Source organism: Melampsora larici-populina, assembly GCF_000204055.1.
Source record: "Melampsora larici-populina 98AG31 unplaced genomic scaffold MELLAscaffold_71, whole genome shotgun sequence".
Lineage (NCBI taxonomy): Eukaryota > Fungi > Basidiomycota > Pucciniomycetes > Pucciniales > Melampsoraceae > Melampsora > Melampsora laricis-populina.
This window is the reverse complement of record NW_006768835.1, coordinates 77,419-97,585: the sequence shown is the minus strand read 5'-3', so window position 1 is coordinate 97,585 and position 20,167 is coordinate 77,419. Positions and strand designations below refer to the sequence as shown.

At 39.1% G+C, this 20,167-nt stretch overlaps 3 protein-coding genes across 3 annotated transcripts; 2 read left to right on the top strand and 1 right to left on the bottom strand.

Annotated features, from left to right (window-relative positions):
* Positions 1-7,079: 7,079 nt before the first annotated feature.
* MELLADRAFT_29112 (uncharacterized protein) lies at positions 7,080-7,611 on the top strand (the record flags this gene model as incomplete). The annotated part of the gene is made up of 3 exons (XM_007417284.1): positions 7,080-7,218; positions 7,308-7,345; positions 7,468-7,611. Coding segments are annotated over 3 exons (321 nt in total), but the record flags the coding sequence as incomplete, so codon positions are not given.
* Positions 7,612-9,319: 1,708 nt separating this feature from the next.
* MELLADRAFT_112777 (uncharacterized protein) lies at positions 9,320-10,684 on the bottom strand (the record flags this gene model as incomplete). The annotated part of the gene is made up of 3 exons (XM_007417317.1): positions 9,320-9,818; positions 9,890-10,108; positions 10,362-10,684. 3 exons carry the CDS (start codon positions 10,682-10,684, stop codon positions 9,320-9,322), a joined length of 1,041 nt encoding a protein of 346 aa, XP_007417379.1.
* A 6,726-nt stretch (positions 10,685-17,410) lies between these two features.
* Positions 17,411-17,623, top strand: MELLADRAFT_94679 (uncharacterized protein; the record flags this gene model as incomplete). Its single annotated transcript, XM_007417301.1, has 1 exon — positions 17,411-17,623. The coding sequence occupies one exon, from the start codon at positions 17,411-17,413 to the stop codon at positions 17,621-17,623; it is 213 nt and encodes a 70-aa protein (XP_007417363.1).
* Positions 17,624-20,167: the final 2,544 nt, after the last annotated feature.

The following is a 20,167-nucleotide window of genomic DNA, read 5'->3' as shown; positions in this document are numbered from 1 at the left end:
CAGGACCAATGCCTTTGTATTCTCTCAAGTAGTTCAAAGGGCCATGCCAATTATATTACTTTTCATATGATCTTATCTAGGTTTGCAAAGACTTTCAAAGAATAGAATGACTGGGATATACCAAGAGTTAATGTCCAATTCACTGAGCATTACAAGTTAGTTGGCAATCTCAGTGGCAAGTCCAATTTCAATTCCCCATAAATTTCCAAGGAAAATCAGTTTGGTGCAATTATGAGTTTGACATTGTCAGGTGATGTGATCTTGATGTGTAAGTCGTACCTTCTTTCAACTTGTGTATTTGAAATAGTTCTCTTTCAATATCCCAAAAAGGTGCTGCCCCGGTTTCTGAAAATAGATTAATCAGCACATCGTCACTAAGTACAATGGCAATCACTACCATCTTACAAATTTGATGATGGGGCTCCCAAAGATCAGGTTTTCTATGATGTATTGGCACAGTGGTTGCATGGCCCATTTTATTGACCAACCTTTCAACCTAAAACTTTTCTGTTGCTTTGAGTACATTGTTCTAGATGATTTTCAACTTGGTTTGTTACGTGATCATCTTGTGCACCTAAAATAAATGTATCAACTCATATTCCCAAAGGTTCATTGGAGTAGCACCAACAGATTCATCATAATCACTATGCTCTACAATTGCAACTAATGTTGACTTTTCATATGCCTCTTCTTGGAGAGTACACCTCTCATGGATAAGGCCAAAACCTTATATGGTGGTTTTAATTGGTAGGTAGTTGACAAAGGAGAAATGATGAGGGACTTCACCCATGCAGGAAGGACAGATGGGAGCACTGGCCACCTCATAGACGTCCATTTCTTGATATGTTCAAGGTACAAGCCTTAAGATGTGGGCAGAGGAATATCTGTGTGACATTGCAAGAATGAGACAAAGCAGTTGGATTGAAAATGTTTGATAGAAATGATTGATGGAGTATTGTTGGAATGAGCGGTATATCACAAAAAGTCCTCCAAAGCCTATACAACATACCTACAGTAAGAATTGATCAGACGCTGCAGAAAAAAAATGAAACAAAATGTGGAGGCAACCATTATAAAGTGAACTGGCCATTTTTTGCAGCAGGCACAGCTCTGCCTACGTACTTCCAGGGGCTTTGAACTGTCTTCAATTTTATGAAGATCAATACAAATCACTCGCTATGAGAATTAATGGAAGCTAAAGCACATTGGAGAAGTTATAGAATGTCAACGTCTTTATCAAGACCAAGCATCTTAAGTATCTGCACCATTTTTGATTCTATAATTCTAAATCACCACTGACTTTGATTCTGGATATTTCCTAATACCAAATTCAATCATGTAAACCTGGTAAAATGGCTTAGTGACTGATCCATTCTTGGTGGAGCTTTTGAGTTCAACATTTACATATCACATCTCATAAATACCAACCTGACTTATACTCAGCATACTTGATACTCGGTTCCAGTTGGTACAGGAGGGGCGCCGGCGGCGGCCTGCCTGGTATGTGTGGATGAGAAAAACCTCTTGCAGCCCACATTCCAGGCTGCCTCGACAATGCCTGGGTGGGTGGGTGGTATCTTAATATGAAATATACAGTCTTGCCTGCCAAGCGTGAGCAAATTGACATGGAATTCTTTCCAAGATTTGTGATATTGACTGTATAAACTTCAATTTATCTGACTTGAGTATTGTTGAGGGAGAAGTTCATGTGAGCATGTGGAATTAAAGTGGTAGAAAAACAAATTCATTTTTGTTACCTTTGAAAAACTTTCTGCACTGTGTGACCATTTGCTACAAGAATAAATCTACCGTATTTGTACACAACTTGCCTTTATGGAACTCATCACCAAGTTGTGCCTTGGTTGGTGCTCACACTCAACACTAGGTTTGTGTAGTTGTGTACTCTGATATGCCTGATTGACTTTGATATTGATGCCGACCTACTTGTTCTTCTCTTTTTTTGATATCTTTGCTCCCATACTGCCAGTAGCTTGAATACCAATTTTTGAGACATGTGAAAATGATTACCACAGAAGTTCATCACAGATATAATCCTGGCATTGATCTATCTTTGATCAAAAAATCCTTGATTGAGTTGATCACACTGTTTTTTTTCTCCAAACAATGAGATCTTGTTGACAGTCAAAGCCAGGAGCAAAGGAATTTTTTATCCTCAAAAAACCCTTTCCCCATTTGATAAATTTTATTATTAAAAATCTCAAAGGTAAAATTTGGTTCAAGAACAAATGTTCACTTGAATGGCCTTAGTTTCTCAAGATGTGCAGGTTTTCATTTGAATACTTCATCATATTCTCAATGAACCAATCTAGATGTTGTTGGATCTGATACAGCTGGACATTTTTTGATAAATAAGCCAGGAACCACCCAAACCAATCCCATATTGTGTTATTTGGTCTGATATCTCTCAAAAACAGGTAGAACTCTTTGATTGGTTTTTTAAACTTAGGGTTTAGTTTTGCAACTCTTTGGTCAAAGATTGAGAAGAGACTTGCAAAATTGTACATTGGTAATTTGAACACATCTTGCCTTTGATGCTGCTGCCCAAAGAGTCCATGTTTGCTCTTGATGATCACCTCAATTTGATTCGTACTGTCTGGGTTATCCATACCACCAGTTGTATATCTGGCTATCATGAAAAGCATGTAATCATTCTAGATCAAGCATTAGTCATAATAGTTCCCATCACATCACTCATCACAAGTACCCATCAATTTCTGAAGTTCAACATTGTCAGCCCGGGGTACATATGTATGTACCCAAAGACCAACTTTTAACATATATAACCACCTTCAGACAACTAATTACATGTACATAAAGCTTACAAAAAATATGTAACTTGTAATAAATCATATATACATCTTAATTACATATACATATACATTTAAAATAATATGTAACATGTAACAAAGTATCAATTACACCTCATAACTCAGTGTCAAGAGTTTAAAAAAAGCTTACATTACATATTACACATAACATGGATATGTAATTAAGTATTATCAGTAATAATCCCAAATAATAATGATAATCAAACCCTAAACCAAAGTAGGGATGTAAACAAATCTCACCACAGTTAGGTTTGGAGAGGAGAGTATATAAACCCCTCCTCTCTCAGCCTTGAGAGATTTCCCCCCAAGCTTTATTACACACTACTTTTAAGAACAATAAAAGTCCAACTGAAGTAACATCAAGAGTCTTAATGATATAAGACTAGTGATATCTTCTTTACTTTAATCAGTTCCTTGATTAAAAGTAAAGTAATACTCTTCACTCCTCCCTGGATCCTCTACTTTCCCTAAGTAGAACTCTAATAGGTTGGTGACCATATAACAACCCAAGGTTAGTGACCATAGAACAACTCAGGTTGGTGACTATAGAATAACCCAAGGTTGGTGACCATAAGAACAACCCAGGGTTAGTGACCATAGAACAACTAGTCAGGTGAACTTCACCACACTCTTTAATCAGTCACTAGTAGACTAAAGGAAGGACTAGGATCCACCCTTCACTATATACACTTGTATAACATTGTTTCCCTTTCGTCATCCTTTTCCTTTGTATTAAATTCAGTGTAGATACTTTTATATTTGCAATATAAATCTGTTTACTTGAATTACAAGACTCCAACTAGCCTATTTAGTGAGCCCTGAGTACTCAAGTGAGCACCCAGCCCTCACAAACATTCAGACTGTTTTGCTGAGTTTGCTAAAATATTCACACTTTTTTGGCTATACTTTAGACTCTTCCTAAGTTATCAAACTAAGTTCAATTATAAAGGTTGAATAAGTTGGCCATTTTTCTTGATATTGCACACTCTGATCAGAGTATCTTATTCTTACCATCAAAGAATGATGGTGTAGAAGATCCCAATCTGGAGCTCTATGTCACATCATTCAGGTGTAGTCAATAAAAGTAAGTGAGCTGTGATGAATCTGTATCAAAATTGAAAGGCACGCAAAAGCCCATTGTTTAAAAGTTATTCACAATCTTGTTTTGGTAGTAATATGTACAAAACAAAAGCTAGACATCAAGAGACATTGAGGAAATACACAAATACATAATCATCAAAGAGTTCACATCAATCCGCTTGGGACAGAAATGTCAATTAGATAGTCTAATGATCTCTCTTTGGTGAAATCAACAGATCCAGTATGTCAGAGTAAACATCTCAAAACAATAAGAAGATGGATGTTAAGTGGTGTGATTTCAATGCAAGAGTCATTTTCACTGAATTTTCATTGGAAGACAAGAAGGGATTTGAGAGTTGGCTTTTATCATTTACAAATGCAAGTAAGATAATTAGAAAACTTAAAAAAACTTAGGACATCAATCTGGGTGGAATAGGATTGATGGCTAAAGATCAACAGATGGCTTTCTGGATTTGATCAGGAGTTTATATCCATTTTTCATAAGATATTTTGATCACAACTGTTTAACACTTTGATGATGTGATATATTTTATTGTACTTCAATTCAATCTTTGTCTTTGTCTACACTGTTTTTTCAAGTCAGTTTGTGATCTTTTTATTTTGTAGTTTTTTTAAATTTGCACGATTGATAGATAAATTTGATTGTGAATTGGAATCTTCAATTTGAATCAATATTTTTTGATGATTTATGAAGAAAGTCCAGTAAAGTTAGGTTGAGTTAGATGAGAATGATATTGTGATCTTTGTTTGATTGACATTGTTGCTTTTGATGAGTTTTAATTGATTCAGATCAAATGTTTTTCTAGATGGATGAGGGACAGAAGAAAAAGTTTTGGAAGAAAACATTATGTACACAGTTAATAAATGTATGCCTCACTTAAAGAGTTGCATAACTTTTTCACATTGAATATATCTTCAATGTCGAAGAGCTTACAGTGTTTGATTTAGAAAATGTGACCTGTTATCAAGTGGATTGTAAGCAGAGGTGAGTTGAAGTTGTTTGTGAATAAATGGTGATCAGGAGATAGTGAAAAGATGAATTTTGTAAACCAATTGATAGCTAGATTGGATGGATCATTTCAAGGTGACATGAGAATGAAAAGTAAGCATTGCTCGGTTGAAACTGGCTGGGCAAATTTCAAAACTCACGCTTGTTGAGGGAGTCAGTGGAGGTTTTTTCGGTTTTGTTTGAATTGTATGTCCACCTTTAACATGAAAATAATGATGATGATTAACTGAACAAATCACAGAAAATTTGGGCCTATACAAAGGAACAACAAAAAAATGAGTAGCTCGAAGCAGGAGTAAAAGGGAAAGTAGTGCTTCTCAAAAGTCCAGACATAATAAGCGTTAAACAATGGTCCTGGTGAGGTGTGAGGAAGGTTGACTTAACAAAGACTCATTGAACAGTACAATGGTAAATTTGAATCAGAAGATTAGGCAAGACAAACAATCTGAATCTAGAAGGCATGAATAACAAAAGATCAACTGCAAAAGCTCAATTAATAACAGCTCACAAGCAAAAGCTAATGAATGGACACACAAAACAATCCGACTGCCAAAGCTCCATTAACAAGAGCTCAACATGAAAAGTTCATCAATGGACACATGAAATAAATAGGGAACAGGACCTGACCCACAGAGGCGGACCTGGTTAACTGAGGAAAGAAGAGGAACGACCTCATGCGAGTGGTCCATCTTTTTAGTATTTAGATTTTCAGCCACGTTTGTGGACTGCAATTGGAAATTTTGAGACCGCAGTTGGAAATTTTGAAGGCTCCACCTTGGTCTGAAGTTCCTTGCCTGGAGGCACTTTGGGGAATTACTTGCCCGTCCGGTTGCACGGTACCTTATTTGTCACAACATCCATCACATGATAAGTATTCATTTCCGTCCTTTCTTTTCAATTTCAAAATTGCTCATTGTTTCCTTTCTGGTCTCACATGCTTGCACAGACAACTGACTCAGGGAGTAATAACATGCCAGCTGCCCGTGAGATGAGTTGTATGCTTGCTGAAGCACCTGAACCTGTAACTTGGGATTCAGCAAAGAATCATGTGTGGTGCTACTGTCACAAGATGGCCTGTGTTGTGAAAGCTGGTCTTGACTACCTCAAGGTTCCTGCTGGGCGCATCAAACCAACACAGCCATCTCAGCCTTTACTTCATGTTCCAATTTTTCCCGAACTTCAGTTCAACAATGGAGCGGAAGAACTCAAGATGAGTTACTCGGATGATGAATTTGGTAAGTCATTTCCTTTTTTACATTTCTCTTTTGGAAGAATCAACTTATAATCTTAATTGAATCTTTTTAATTTAATAAATTTTCTTTATATCCAGATCACCCAGAAGACAAAGAAAGTGAAGACGGATCTGTGCAAGGATTGGATGACAAAGGACCTTCTGAGTTTGATTTGACAACTGTATCTGCACATATCAACTCAGCTGTGCTTCCAGAATCAGATGTTCAAAAGTTCAAGACTGATGTTGTTAAGATTGCCATTGATAAGGTCCGTATTATAATTCTATTACTCATATACTTTGAAAGCTAATCTTGATATATGTTTCTTAACTTCTGCATAGGTTGATCAGGTTAGTCATGACGTCTTGATTGGCTGCTTGCAGGAGCCAACGGAACGTCCTCGCAAAGGAAGTTGGATATTTTGGACCACGTCCTCAGCCTCCATAGGCTCAACGCTGGAATGCTTTGTACAAGAATCATCAACAGATGTGTGATGCTTAATTAGTTTGTTCATTTCAACTGACTGTAATCAAAAACCTTTGGCTGACTTACAATCTCACCTGGGTTTGATATGTACTCCAAGTACGGTTGGTCAACCCAGACGATGTTATTCTTGAGTTGGTGAAACCAGAACTTTGTCAACTAGCTGATCAAGTTAGTCATCACCACTGTCAGCATTAAAGAGGTTCCCAGATGGGAATATGGGTCGTAGGAATCAGACAGCCTTTGTCACTACATATATTACAATGGCGGTCTGATCCCTACGACCCATATTCCCATCTGGGAACCTCTTTAATGCTGGCAGTGCACTTGACACTTTCTTGTTTTGTTTTTGTTTGTTGGAGTAAAAAATACTAATCATGATTGATACTTTTGTTCCTGAAGGATTGGATCTTAGATGGGTTTCCTCGTACAAGAGCTCAAGCCATCAAACCTGACAAATTTCTCAAGGAAGAATTGAACAACGAGCTCAATATCATCATTGCTCTACACGTACCTGACAATATCATTCTACATAGAATATCAGGTTTGTCTTCAAACATGATTGAGTATTTGATCCATCTTATCAGCTCAGGAGCACGCCACTAATTTTGTGGCTTCTTTGGACATTCGTAGGGAGGTGGATTCATGGCCCATCAGGGAGGGTGTACCATGTGTGTTTGCATAATAATCACCCTGCACATTGAGACCTGAAGACGAGTCAGCAGATTTCGCCCTAGTCGAGCTACAGACTGATGACTCCTTGCCTTCCTCTCATTCCCCCATGGCATTCTAGACTACCTATAACCCGCCAAAAGTTGAAAGATTGGACAATGTGACTGGAGAACCCCTCATCAAACAAACAGATAATACAGTTGAAGTCTTTGCGAATCGATTAAATTTGTTTCATGAAGAGAATGAACCAATGCTCAACTATTACGGATATCAAACCATCCTCAAGTCCGCTTCTGCGTCAAAGGAACCATCGACTACATCAAAATGTAAAAAGCTTATCCATCTGTCTGGTCATACAAGCAATGATATCTGGCCTCAGAATTATGAACATGTAAAAGAACGTGTAAGTGCGATTTAATTGCATTTCCCTGTCATCTCGCTACTACTTTTCAAAGTTTTGACTGGTCTAATCATACTTCTCTCACACCGTATCTAGTTTCCTCATCTCAAACCTGGAAGCAATCCAAATCCATAAAAACCGATTGCTTGAATATTTCAAGGACAAAGCTTGATATGTCAGCTGTTTCCTTCTTTTCATTACTTTGTTTTCTGCCCAACGTTCCTCGTTACCCATCGTCTCGGTCTTTTGGCCTTGATGCTGTACAACATATGTCACTATCCTTTCTCTACTGTAATCACTTCTGTCGCCCCTCGCAGCTGTTATTCCTCTTCAGTGCATCTCTATGAAAATGCAAGTCACGCGCATACAGGCATGCCAAAACATCCATGACCATATGAATGTTAGCAATTTTGAATAAAAAAGCAATAAAGCACTTGGCTGATAAATAACAATCATCAAGAGATCAATCCGCAATAAGTTTCTTAACAGATGAAGTCAGAGGCAATCAAAGCATCCTCAAAAATCGCGCAGAACAGAGTTATCTGGATATGTAAGTATTCTGAGAGGTATTGACCATTAAACACAGGAATGACAGAGAGTGTATGCGTTGACCATGACTTTTTTGGTGAATCAGATCGAAGCAATACATGTGCCACGCCCACTGTCAACCCTATTGGTCATCACCTCCTGCATATCTCATCGCTATCGACCCACTTACTGAACTTCAGAGACTACATATCTCATTTCAATATGACTGTTGACAAGGATGTCAAAAATTCTTCCCAGTAATGTTTTTCATTTTTTTTCTTCATTCAGGATAATTGTAGTGCTGAAATTTGAAAGTTCAGTGAGTTTTGCTCTTTTGAAGTATAAAAAATGGATCAACCCAAGTTGTTTTCTTTACAAATTGATTAAAGAAATTGAATGATTATGAAAGTGCTTGGGTCATACCATTCTTAGTTGTTAAGGTCTTTATGACTGGCTCAAGTTTGTCAAACTTCTTGAATATTGGACTATCAATAACTCGGCATTGGTCATCTGGATGGACTCAAGGAGGTTCCAATGTTTGGATGGCAAGCTATTCAGAGTGATATCCCAGTTGGCGCGCCTTGTCTGTAGGCGCTCTGGGTGCATTTCAGATTCGAAATTCGCGCCCACCACGAGAACACCCAAGAATTTTTTGAAAAGCGATACATTCTCATTTACTCGTATGAAGACTTACGAGATTCTCACTAGTGTTCTCATTAAACTGAATTTGTGTTTGAGTGTAACAAAACGGGGCGGTAGTTTTTTTGAAGATTTCAAACATTTACAAAACTTTCTAAAAGATGAACATGAATTACTATTTTTACAAAACAATTGTATGATAAGTTGAAAAAGAAAAGTTCTTGGGATAAAAAATGAAAGTGTCCTTGGTCACACAAAAAAGTTATAATGAAATTTAGAGGTCAAGCTTGGACAATATGTGAAATGAATATGTACAAATCCTTTCTGAAAAACAACAAGTCGATGAATTCTATTCCAATTGGGGAACTATATTATCAGAGATATTCTAAGCTTTCAAAATTATTAATCAATGGTCTAAATCCCAATCCAAGTCACCGGCGCAAAGTCCGCGTAGCAAAGAAATTGATTCATCACCATGATGTTGAACAGGCTTGGTAGTAGTTTTAGTAGATGCAGAAGTGATAGGTGTTGTAGTTGTGGTCTTTGTTGTGATTGGGGTGATCTTGGTGGTCTTCGTGGTGGTCGGTGCAATCACAGGAGTCTTTGTTGTAAAACGTTTCATAGTCGTAAAGTTTGTTGTGTTGAAATTAGTCTTAACCGGATTGATAGCAGGTTGTGCACGCGGTAAGATTTTTGGTCCTGCAGCTGTTGTGACTTTTGGGACAGGCGGTGGTACCTTTGCAGGCACCCTAGATATCGCCGTTGGGTTTTTGGTGAGTGGTGGGACTTTTGCTACTGAAGCCATGCGGGTCCAATTGGCTAGATTAATAGAGTTCGTGTTTGGAGGTTTGGGACAGGGCCGTTGATAGTAGGGACTGTGGGGCGTGCCGTGCGTGTAATGGGTACTGATCGATCAGAAGGAAGGTTGGAAATAGAGTTCAAAAGAAGCCTCTGCGAAGAGGGTACCACTTTAGACTGTAATGCTAAAGTAGTAACTTTAAGAGGTGCGCAATTGGACGTTTGTAAGGTATGCGCATTGGGTTTGAGGCCGGGTTTAGAGATTGTGGTCCCCAGAAGGGGTTTCATGCTTCGATTATCTGGGGTACGTTTGTGAATTTGAAGGCCATTACTATTAGTGGTCGAAGCAAGAACACGGGGAAGGACGGGGGTAGTTCTGGTAGGTGTTTGACTTGGGCTTTTATTCAACCGTTTCGGGGCTGACAAAGATTGGCCCTAAACATCAAAAAGATGGAGTGACAAACAAATAAGGTCAGTACATATGCAAACAAGTTTCAAATAAAATCACTCAATAGGAAGAGGAGACCAATGCAGGCTTTGGCTTTCGTCTTGTCAACTCTGTCTGCCAGACGATTGAGCAAAACATCAATCTCTGTGTTCTGACGCGGTGCAGAAGACGCGCTATTGAACGCGCTCTCAGAGGTATTGACTAGGGGGTTCCCCTCGCCCAAATATTGGCGTCTCTCAATCGCTTATGTTGCCTAAGTGACCTGCGTGATTTGCTTGGGGTGGATACGCCCAGTGGAGGTTGTGGGAGCCCATTTGAAGGGGAAGAATGAATGTTGACGACTATCTCTGAAGGTGATGGTATTCCTGCTGCCATAGAATCTCGCTTGGGTTGTGATTTGAGTGGAGTCAGATTAGATGTTCTGGATCGATGATGAGGTGAATCTTCCCAGTATACTAAGAGGTCTTCATCTTTAACTCCTGAGCGAGGTAGTGAAGTAGGAGTAAGTAGGTTTTGATTTTGCATATCATTGGTGTTTCCTGTTTTTGATGTTGGGGTTGATGTTATTTGGTATTTCCTTTACTTGGACCTTTGTTGAGGAGGCGCCTGATGTGAAAGTCTTAAGTATTTGCTACTATATGGTTCGAATAAGATGATGTACAATGAGATACGCACAATAAAGCAGTGTGTGAAACACAAGAGGATATCACGGGTTTGTGAGGTCTGCAAAAGGGATGTGAAAGTGATTACTGGCAGCTGACAGTCAGCACTGTTGGGGACGTCCCAGTTGCCCTTGTTCCCAAAACAGTTTGGGGTTGGTGTTGTAAAACCCAACACAGGGATAGCTTGACAAGCCCAGCCAGTCACAGGTGTCCCCCTGACCAGCCGGTGTCAAGGGATGCTGCTGAGGATGAGCTGAGGGGCTTAGATTAATTGAGCAGATGGGCCAGCCCTCCCTCAGGCTTCTTTGCTAAGGAATGTTGCCTGAGGGAGTCCTGACTCATCTCCTCAGTTTCTGTTGATCATATAATGAGCTGACAAGCAGAAAGAAAAGGGAAACAAATGGGAAACAAATGGGAACAAAACAGGAAAATTTCAATGCTCACATAGTTGTGAGCATCAATTTTTGCCCCTGTGATGGCCCCTGTGCGGGCCTTCACTAAGAAATGAAGCCTGAGGAAGGTGTAGTTCATGTGCTCATTGTAATTTTGACCAAATTGCTGAGTATTTAGTGACTCATGAGCTGATCCTGAGTACTCATCTGGACTCAGTTATTGCTCATCCAAGATGGAAATGAGCCGTCTCAAGAAACGTCAAGCAAAATGTGAGTAAAACAGGCTGATCACCTGAACACAACCAAAATTGTGAATTGAATGAATCTGAAAGAAAATGAATCTTTTTTGGAGACTTCAAAAAAGTCTACAATGCTCACATACATGTGAGCATCAATTTTGGCCCCTGTGACTGATTATGGATATCTTGTTTCAGGTGTTTCTGCGTGCAACCCAACAAATGGAAGGCAATCATTCATTTGGAGCTTTACTCTTGCAAGAGTATGATCAGGTTCTTGATGAAATCACCTCACTATCAAATACCACCAGATAGGCTAGCATATATCATATGACAACATCATGAAAGCTAAGTTGGAAGTTTACCAAGCCAAAGCATTCCAATACAACTCAGTCATATTAGCCACCACTCTCAATCCTTGCTGCCAAACTTGTTTTTTCAAAAAGCTTTACCCTGCTCATGCTGAGCGTGCTAAGACCCTTCTACACGAGCAGTTCTCCAAAACTCTAGCTGATCATCTGCAAACTGAGAACAGCCAAAACCATCCTAATTCTTTCTCTACCCCTGGAACCTCAATCACTTTGACCAAATCAGCCAACAGCAAGTATGACATTCATGCATCCAATTCAGAATTAACTGCTACTAACCACCACAAAGAGCTTGAGATGTATATGAATGGAAAACATCCTGCAAAGTCAGGTGACCACTTAGCATGGTGGTAGTTAAGAGACTTACTTCTTACTGTCATTGTCTTACGTTCACCTACCAGTATCCTGACTTCTCTTTCTGTTATAATCAGGCAAACTCACAAAGCTTTCCACTTTTGGCAATACTTGCACGGGATTATCTTTCCCTCACCGCTACGTCCTGTTGTGAGGAACACCACTTTTCCTCTGCTGTTTGCATTGCAACCAATGCTTGCAGTGGTCTTGCGGCCAAAAGTATTGAGCAGTTGGTCGCATCTAGTGCTTGGTTGGACATGGATTTGGACATTTGTGGAGACTGGGCTGAAGTGCAAGCTTTGTTGCGCAAGTATAAGACAAAATGATTTTTGTCACTTTACTTGTTATTGTTCCCCTTTTTTAATTTTCTTTCCAGTCATTGTGTTGTTCTTTTCATCTCACTTTTTTGGTTTTCTTTCTATTCTTCATTCATGTTTTTCTTTTCACCACTTTCCTTAATTTTTTTTCTTCAACTTTTATGTTTTCTGTTGTTCCACTTTTCATGATCTTCTTTCTCAAGACTTGTCTTTTTTGTTTTCTTATATTTCTCCTGATTTGATTCTTGTCTTTTGTCCCTTTCCTCAATATCTCACTTTTGTCTCTTCTCTTTTACCTTTACTCCCTATAGATATCTGTCTTTTTCATTTTTTTGTTGGTCATTACTAAAGTTCCTTTGTTCAAATGTTGGACAAGAAATAAAAACTTTGTGTATATATTAAAAAAATGTGCCAAAGGTCCCAAAGCTCACATGAGATAAATTTCATCCACTACAAGCACTATATAGTGCCGTTATAATGGACCACCACTGTGATATGAGTTTTGTATATCGGCCGGGGCTTATATTGCAGTGATGGTCCATTATAACAGAGTGTACCAACACTACAATATCCAAATCTAGTCAGATATTGCCGCGTATTGCAGTGATCTCGGCAATGCTTCAGTCAGCCTGGAAAAAAATGACAATTTGGAAAAGTAATTCAGTGATAAATTGCCTGATGCAGTGAAGAACAAAAAAGCAAAAAGAGATGGCTTTCTCCCCCTGGGGCTTTAGTAACATTGTTGCAGAAAGCTTATAATGGCCCTGCTTGGTGTGAAAACAAAAAGAGTGATAATAAGAGGGAAAAAATGTAGACAACAATTTTGTGCTATGCTAACATATTTTTGGTGCTTCAAAAGGTTGAAAAATCTGTATCCACACTACAGTGAGTGAAGGAGAGGAACCCTTAGACACCAGGATCAAAGAGCAGACTTTTCCTATGGACAAGTGCTACATCCTTTGTGGCCAGAGAACCTAACAAAAAAATAGTGGAAAGGAAGGAAAATAAAGAAAATGCCATGTGTTCCAATGAGTTGCCAATACATATAGTGACCGGCTTGATTAGGGCAGTTTTGAAATGAGGTCAAATCATTGACAAAATCACTTCAAATAATCTTTGGCCTTGAATAATGAGGCGTGATCTTAAGGATGGTAGACACTTGATGCACCACAGAAAAGGATAAATATTTGGTTAGCATGGTCTATCACAGCAAATTACACAGAAACCTGTTTGACAAGGAAACTCACTTATGAACTAACTCCAGCAGGGCAAGCAAGAAGAGTGTTTGTTGCCACTTTTTTTTGCATCACAACTTGGACACTTGAAAATATGGTCACCATCAAACTGACAGCCTCTGGCAGAGGATGCTGTATCTGACTCAGCAGGACACTTAGGACATTTCAATTTTGGTTTGACGACATCGAGTTTACAGGTTTTCCAATTGGTTTTACATTTTGGACAATTCCAAGGCTTGCCACAAGGTACAGTCTCTTGGGTCACGGTCATGGGACCTTGAAATTGACAAGATTTACAGTGGCCTCCGAGTGCACAGAAGCTCTTCTGTGCTAGTCCAAGTAGTAAAGCTGTGAATGTGATAAAAGTGAATGCAGATTGTAATTTCATATTTTTGGAGCCAACAATAGTGAATGACTGGATGAGTCAAGCTTATAATCTTCTTTTTGAAATTGACTTCAAAGTGTAGTACTAAGTTGATGGTTGTTAAGATGACGATAGAGTATGGGGGGCATCTGGGAGAAGAGATGGAGCTTAAATACCTTTCCTGACTGAGAATTCCAGGGGCCAAGTTGTGGTTATAATTGTGTATATTTGTGTTATCAATATGTTGCAAGTTTTCATACTTGTAAATAGTGTGATTTAATAATCAAACCTGCATTGTGAGACTATTTTATCTAAGTATGGCCAAGTTAAGGTTCATATCAGTTGTCAAAATGTGGCCTACACTGCTGCACAGCTGGTTTATCAACCTGTGGCACGTTTCCAGAAGTGGGGATCAGGGTTATCTGGTACCCAAACCTGCATCATGAAACCCAGCTTACGTAATTGTGGCCAAGTTGTGGTTCATATCAGTCACCAAAATGGGGTCTGTGCTGCTTCACAGCCGGTTTACAAACATGTGACATTTTTCCAGAAGCGGGGATCAGGGTTATCTGTTGCCCACACCTGCATCATGAAACCCAGCTTATGTGATGAGAGCAAATTTTTGGTTCATATTAGGTGCCAAAATGTGGTCTATACTGCTGCACAGCTGGTCCATCAAACTGTGGCATGTTTCCAGAAGCGGGGATGAGGGTTATTTGATACCCAAACCTGCATCATGAAACCCAGCTTATGTAATTATGGCAAAGTTTTGGTTCATATCAGTTGCCGGAATGTGGTCTACACTACTGCACAGCTGGTCTATTGTGGTATACAAATATCGTTCTGGAATTTTCCAGAAGATTTTTCCCAGAACGTCAGAAAGAAAAATTATAATGGTATCTGGCATTCTGGTGTTCTGGAAGTTTGAAAACCCCAGCAGTCCAGAATACCAGAATCTTGAGTACATGACTGCAACACAAAGTGGAACCTTGTTCACAGAAATATAGTTTTCCAGAACACCAGAAGGGTTCTGGCGTTCTGGGAAAAAACCTTCTGGAAATCTCCAGAACAATATTTGTATACCATATATAGAGCTGTGGCACCTTTCCAGAAGCCGGGGTTAGGGTTATTTGATACACAAACCTGCATCATGACACCACCACAGGCGCTACGCAACACAATGGATTGCAGCATTGTCTGTACATGTTTCAGAGACAATATGTAAAACTTCAATGCATTTGTGACACAAAATGAACTTGCAATTTATTTGGCAAATAGAAAACAACCTTCTATGTTATAACTTGCATCTATCCAAGACAAACACACAAAAAATCCAAAAATATCTCCACACATCACAAAGCCCGCTTCTGATCTCTCCAGATTTTCCCAGATTTTTTGAACTTCTTAGAGATTCCAGGAACCAGCAGAAACATCATCATTTGCTTGCCAATTTGATACTGAGTAAAAAAATTCAATCTTGTCAGTATCACAACCACATCAGTGGGTTTGACTTATGCAATACCGCTTCCAAGATCTGTTTTTTTTTGTTTTGACCCTATGCATTATGTATTACAGCCATTCCGATATTTCTTGTCGCTCCGTTTTGAAAAAGAAAAAGTGAAAATAGGTGAAACCTAAGGGCCCGTTCAGCTGGAACCCAAAAACGGTTTTTGGTCAAAAACACCACCAAAGCCAAATACCGTTTTTGGGTCAAAACGGTTTTTGATTTTCATGAAAAACACAGGTGTTTGGCAACGGTCTTTGATCAAAACCAAAAACGGTTTTTGATCAAAAAATTTTCAATTTTGAAAAACAGCCCTGAGGCTGTTTTTGAGACCAAAAAGTGTTTTTGCCCTGTTTGCCCCTTCATTTCGATCTTTTGTTGACCTATTTGGTCAACTGTTTGGTCAACGAAAAAGCTGAATTCCGAGTTTTTCAATCCGCCCCTTGAAAAAGGGTTGAAAAATCATTATTGTCTAACAGATTTTTGGAAACCAGCCGAACGGGCCCTAAGTTTTTACTCGATAAAACTTTGAAATTGGCTGTAATTCAAGGAAATACAGCCAATTTTCAGGTTTTAACTGGTTAAAACTTGGGTTTCAAGCTCACAAAGTTTTTCTTTTTCAAACAAGTGCGACAAGCAATACCAGAATGGCTGTATGTATATCATATAATCATCATATAAGTTAAAGGGAAACCGTGTTCGCAGATAAAACTCCCATAACTCCCAAACCCTGTTAACAATTGTTGGATATGTGATATGTTCTGTCCTATATGTACACTTCCTACGGCTAAGGTTGTCAGTGCCACTCGCCATTCCGGGTTGCCATCTCAGTGTTAGGCATGTTTCTCCACACCACATTCACTTGGACACGCGCACTTAGCTCACACCCCGGGCAAACAGGTGACGCTACATATGTAGCGTCGCGCGGACGCTTTGGGGCCGAGTCTGTGGCGTCACCTGCTGCAGCCAGCGGTGTCAGCTCGAATTTTGTAGCTTCACCCACTCGATTTTCGCCTCTTCCCATCGATCCTTTCCCCACATCAACCTCCTTTCCACCATGGCACATTAAAAGAGTAGCTCAACTAAACTCGACAATCACCATCTTTCCAAGGAATGTAAGATTAGACTCAATCAACATCAAAGAAGAGATTAATTCTTGTGTTCATCTCGATTAAACAGACCACAACAGATCAGTTCTGACATCATATGCATGTGTCAAGATTTTCAGGATAGTCATATATACTTAGTAATTTTGTTTGGGAAAGATATCTTAAAAGGATCAATGGCATAAGTCGTGAGCTGAAGTTTTAATCAACTTCATAAAATCTTTTAGTCTTATCTGTATTGATCTTGACCTTGAGCTTGATCGACCTCTTCACAACATCATGAGGCATCAATGCATCTAAACAAGCCTCAATAGCCTCAATAGCCTTCCACATTGACTCTAACTATAACTACAAACTGATTCTGTTGATCTGATAGGATTAGTTCTGAATTCTTTAAACCAAATTGATTGTCTTTGAGCAACACTGTTCTTAAACCCTATATAAACCCTCATCTAATAAGATTTGAATTCATAATTAGTCAAAATATTGCAAATCTTTTCTCAAGCTTCTATCAGACTCATTTTGCAAAAAGTTCACAATCTAACAAGATATCAATTAAAAGATTTGAAGATACTTTACTGTCGGTTTCAAAAAGCTTGTCCAATTCCATGCAGGTTTTCCCGCAAACTTGAGCAAATTGGGCTCAAACTTTAGAGCTCTGTGCATTCGACACTTCATAATCCCTTTAGTCTTCCTTTGATTTGGACGCAAAAATGCTCAGTTCAATCTCGAAATATATCAACACTTCGACAATCCAAAAGTCGAGTTCTCAATTGAAAGGCTCAATCAAACCCTTACTGATATCTAAAACTTTATCAAACTATTGGTTAAATGATCTATTACCAAATGATCATTCAAGAGTCGCATCAATCTCCAAACATGAACCAGCTACTTCGAATCCAGCAAATTTCAAATCAAACAATTAAATGGACTTTTTTGGAGTTTGATGATCAAATTCATTGACTCGCTAATGGTCATTTAAAACTTGGTGTTTGGTTGGTCTTTCTTATTCTTAATCTTGATTGATGAAATCGAAAATTGATCACGGGTTTGATTGATTATAAAAAGGCCATTGCTATTTGCAGCCCACAAGAAAACCATGTAGGCGCTGTTTTGGCAGCGCCTACATGGGTGTTTCCCACGAAAAAGCGCCTACATTTATGATGTAGGCGCTGGAAACCATCTAAAATGACGCCTACATGATAAACAACCCATGGAGGCGTCATTTGGTTACACCTACATTCAAAATTTCAGAATGTAGGCGTAATTTTCAAGCACCTACATATCTAATTTGAAATGTAGGCGCTATTTTTGAGCGCCTACATTCAATTTTCAGCTCAAATAAGCGCCTACATGCAGTCTTGCATATGTAGGCGCTCCAAATCCAACACTTACAACTCCAGACTGGTCTGACGGCTAATGAAGAAGAAGTTACAAGTTAAAATGAGAGTATTTGAAGACGGAAAAAGCAGTTCGGAGTTGAAATGAGTGTATCAGAAGATGGAAAAAGCAGCTTGGAGTTGGATGAGTGTTTTGGAAGACGGAAAGAGCAGTTAAGCATACTGGAAGATGAATATGCTCTTTTCAACTCTGAAGTGAGTGTATCAGAAGACGTAAATAGCAGTTCAGAGTTGAAATAATCCACTTCCTTTTCCGCTTCTGATACACTCATTTTGACTCCAAACTGAGTTCAGAGTTGAAACAATTTACCACTTTTCCGTCTTCTGATACACTCATTTTGACTCCGGAGTGACTTTTCCGCCTTCCGATACACTGATTTCGACTCCAAACTGCTTTATCTGTCTTCCAATACACTCATTTTGAGTCCAAACTGCTTTTTCCGTCTTCCAATACTCTCATTTTGACTTGAAAATTGTTCTTCATTACCCTTCAGACCAGTCTGGAGTTGTAGTTGCCGGATTTGTAGCGCCTACATATGCAGGACTGCATGTAGGCGCTTATTTGAGCTGAAAATTGAATGTATGCGCTCAATTTTAAAAATGTAGGCATAAATTTTGAGCGCCTACATTGGATTTCCCATGTAGGCGCTTGAAAATAGCGCCTACATTTCATTTTTTGAATGTAGGCGTAACCAAATGACGCCTACATGGGTTTTTTGACATGTAGGCATCATTTTGGATGGTTTACAGCGCCTACATCATAAATGTAGGCGCTTCTTCGTGGGAAACACCCACATAGGCGTAATTTGGCCAGCGCCTACATGGTCTTCTTGTGGGCTGCAAATAGCAACGGCCAATAAAAAAGGCGATCGAGTTGGAATCTATTCAGAAATTAATAATAGTTCTTATGCGACTTTACAATGGGCAACTGCAGAAATAGGAGCAATCTTAACAACTGTCAATCCATCTTATCAACCAATCGAATTAAAAAATGCACTCAATGTATGCGATCAAAAACGAAATTCTTGATATCTGAGGTCTTTTTTTGGTTTCGCATCACTAACCAGATTTTGCTCATTTCACAGAAAGTTCAATGCTAGGTTTTATTTCGTACATCTTCAATTTGTCGTCAAGATACATTCAAAATTTTAAAATCAATTCAACTTGAAGATACCCAAACTTTACCACATTTAAAGTCAATAGTTTCGGTCGATAAGGTTGTATCAATGTGGATCGATCCCTCCGATTAAAAGTCTATACTTTCCTAAACATCTGAAACCTGGAGTTGTTTTTTGTTTTCCAGATATCTACCAGATTACATGACCTAGATAACGCAAAAAACAGTGTTGTCTATCAATAAAAGTCAAAGAAGTCAAGGTATGATCAAGTGGTATTAGTCACCTGGTGGCAATTCCATACATTCCTTGGAAAGATGGTGATTGTCGAGTTTAGTTGAGCCACTCTTTTAATGTGCCATGGTGGAAAGGAGGTTGATGTGGGGAAAGGATCAATGGGAAGAGGCGAAAATCGAGTGGGTGACGTGAGTTTGGGCAGGTGACGCTACAAAATTCGAGCTGACGCCGCTGGCTGCAGCAGGTGACGCCACAGACTCGGCCCCGAAGCGTCCGCGCAACGCTACATATGTAGTGTCACCTGTTTGCCCGGGGTGTCAGTGGTTAGACCACCCTCCTAGATATAGGGATCAGGTTGTGGGTTCGAGTCCCGCAGTGCACATTTTCTTTTCTGACATTCCAATAACAATTTCCAGGTTTCCGCGTCCAACAAAGAGTTTCTGACTTGTACGCGCTTCACCCCTTTCTCAAAGTTTATCCTTTCACCTTCCTCCCATTTGAATCAACAAGCGTCGTCAGTCTGAGTCTTGGCACCTTGACAAACTCAGTGAATCACCACCATCAGCCTTCAACATACCATTCACAACATATATACTCATCAAGTGCCAAACACTCGTATATCTTTTTTGATCTTAGGCTTCATTTGATTTACAATCTCCATTAAATAGATACAAGCAGCTTAATCACCTTTGCAGCCCATCACCACCTCATTAGCAAA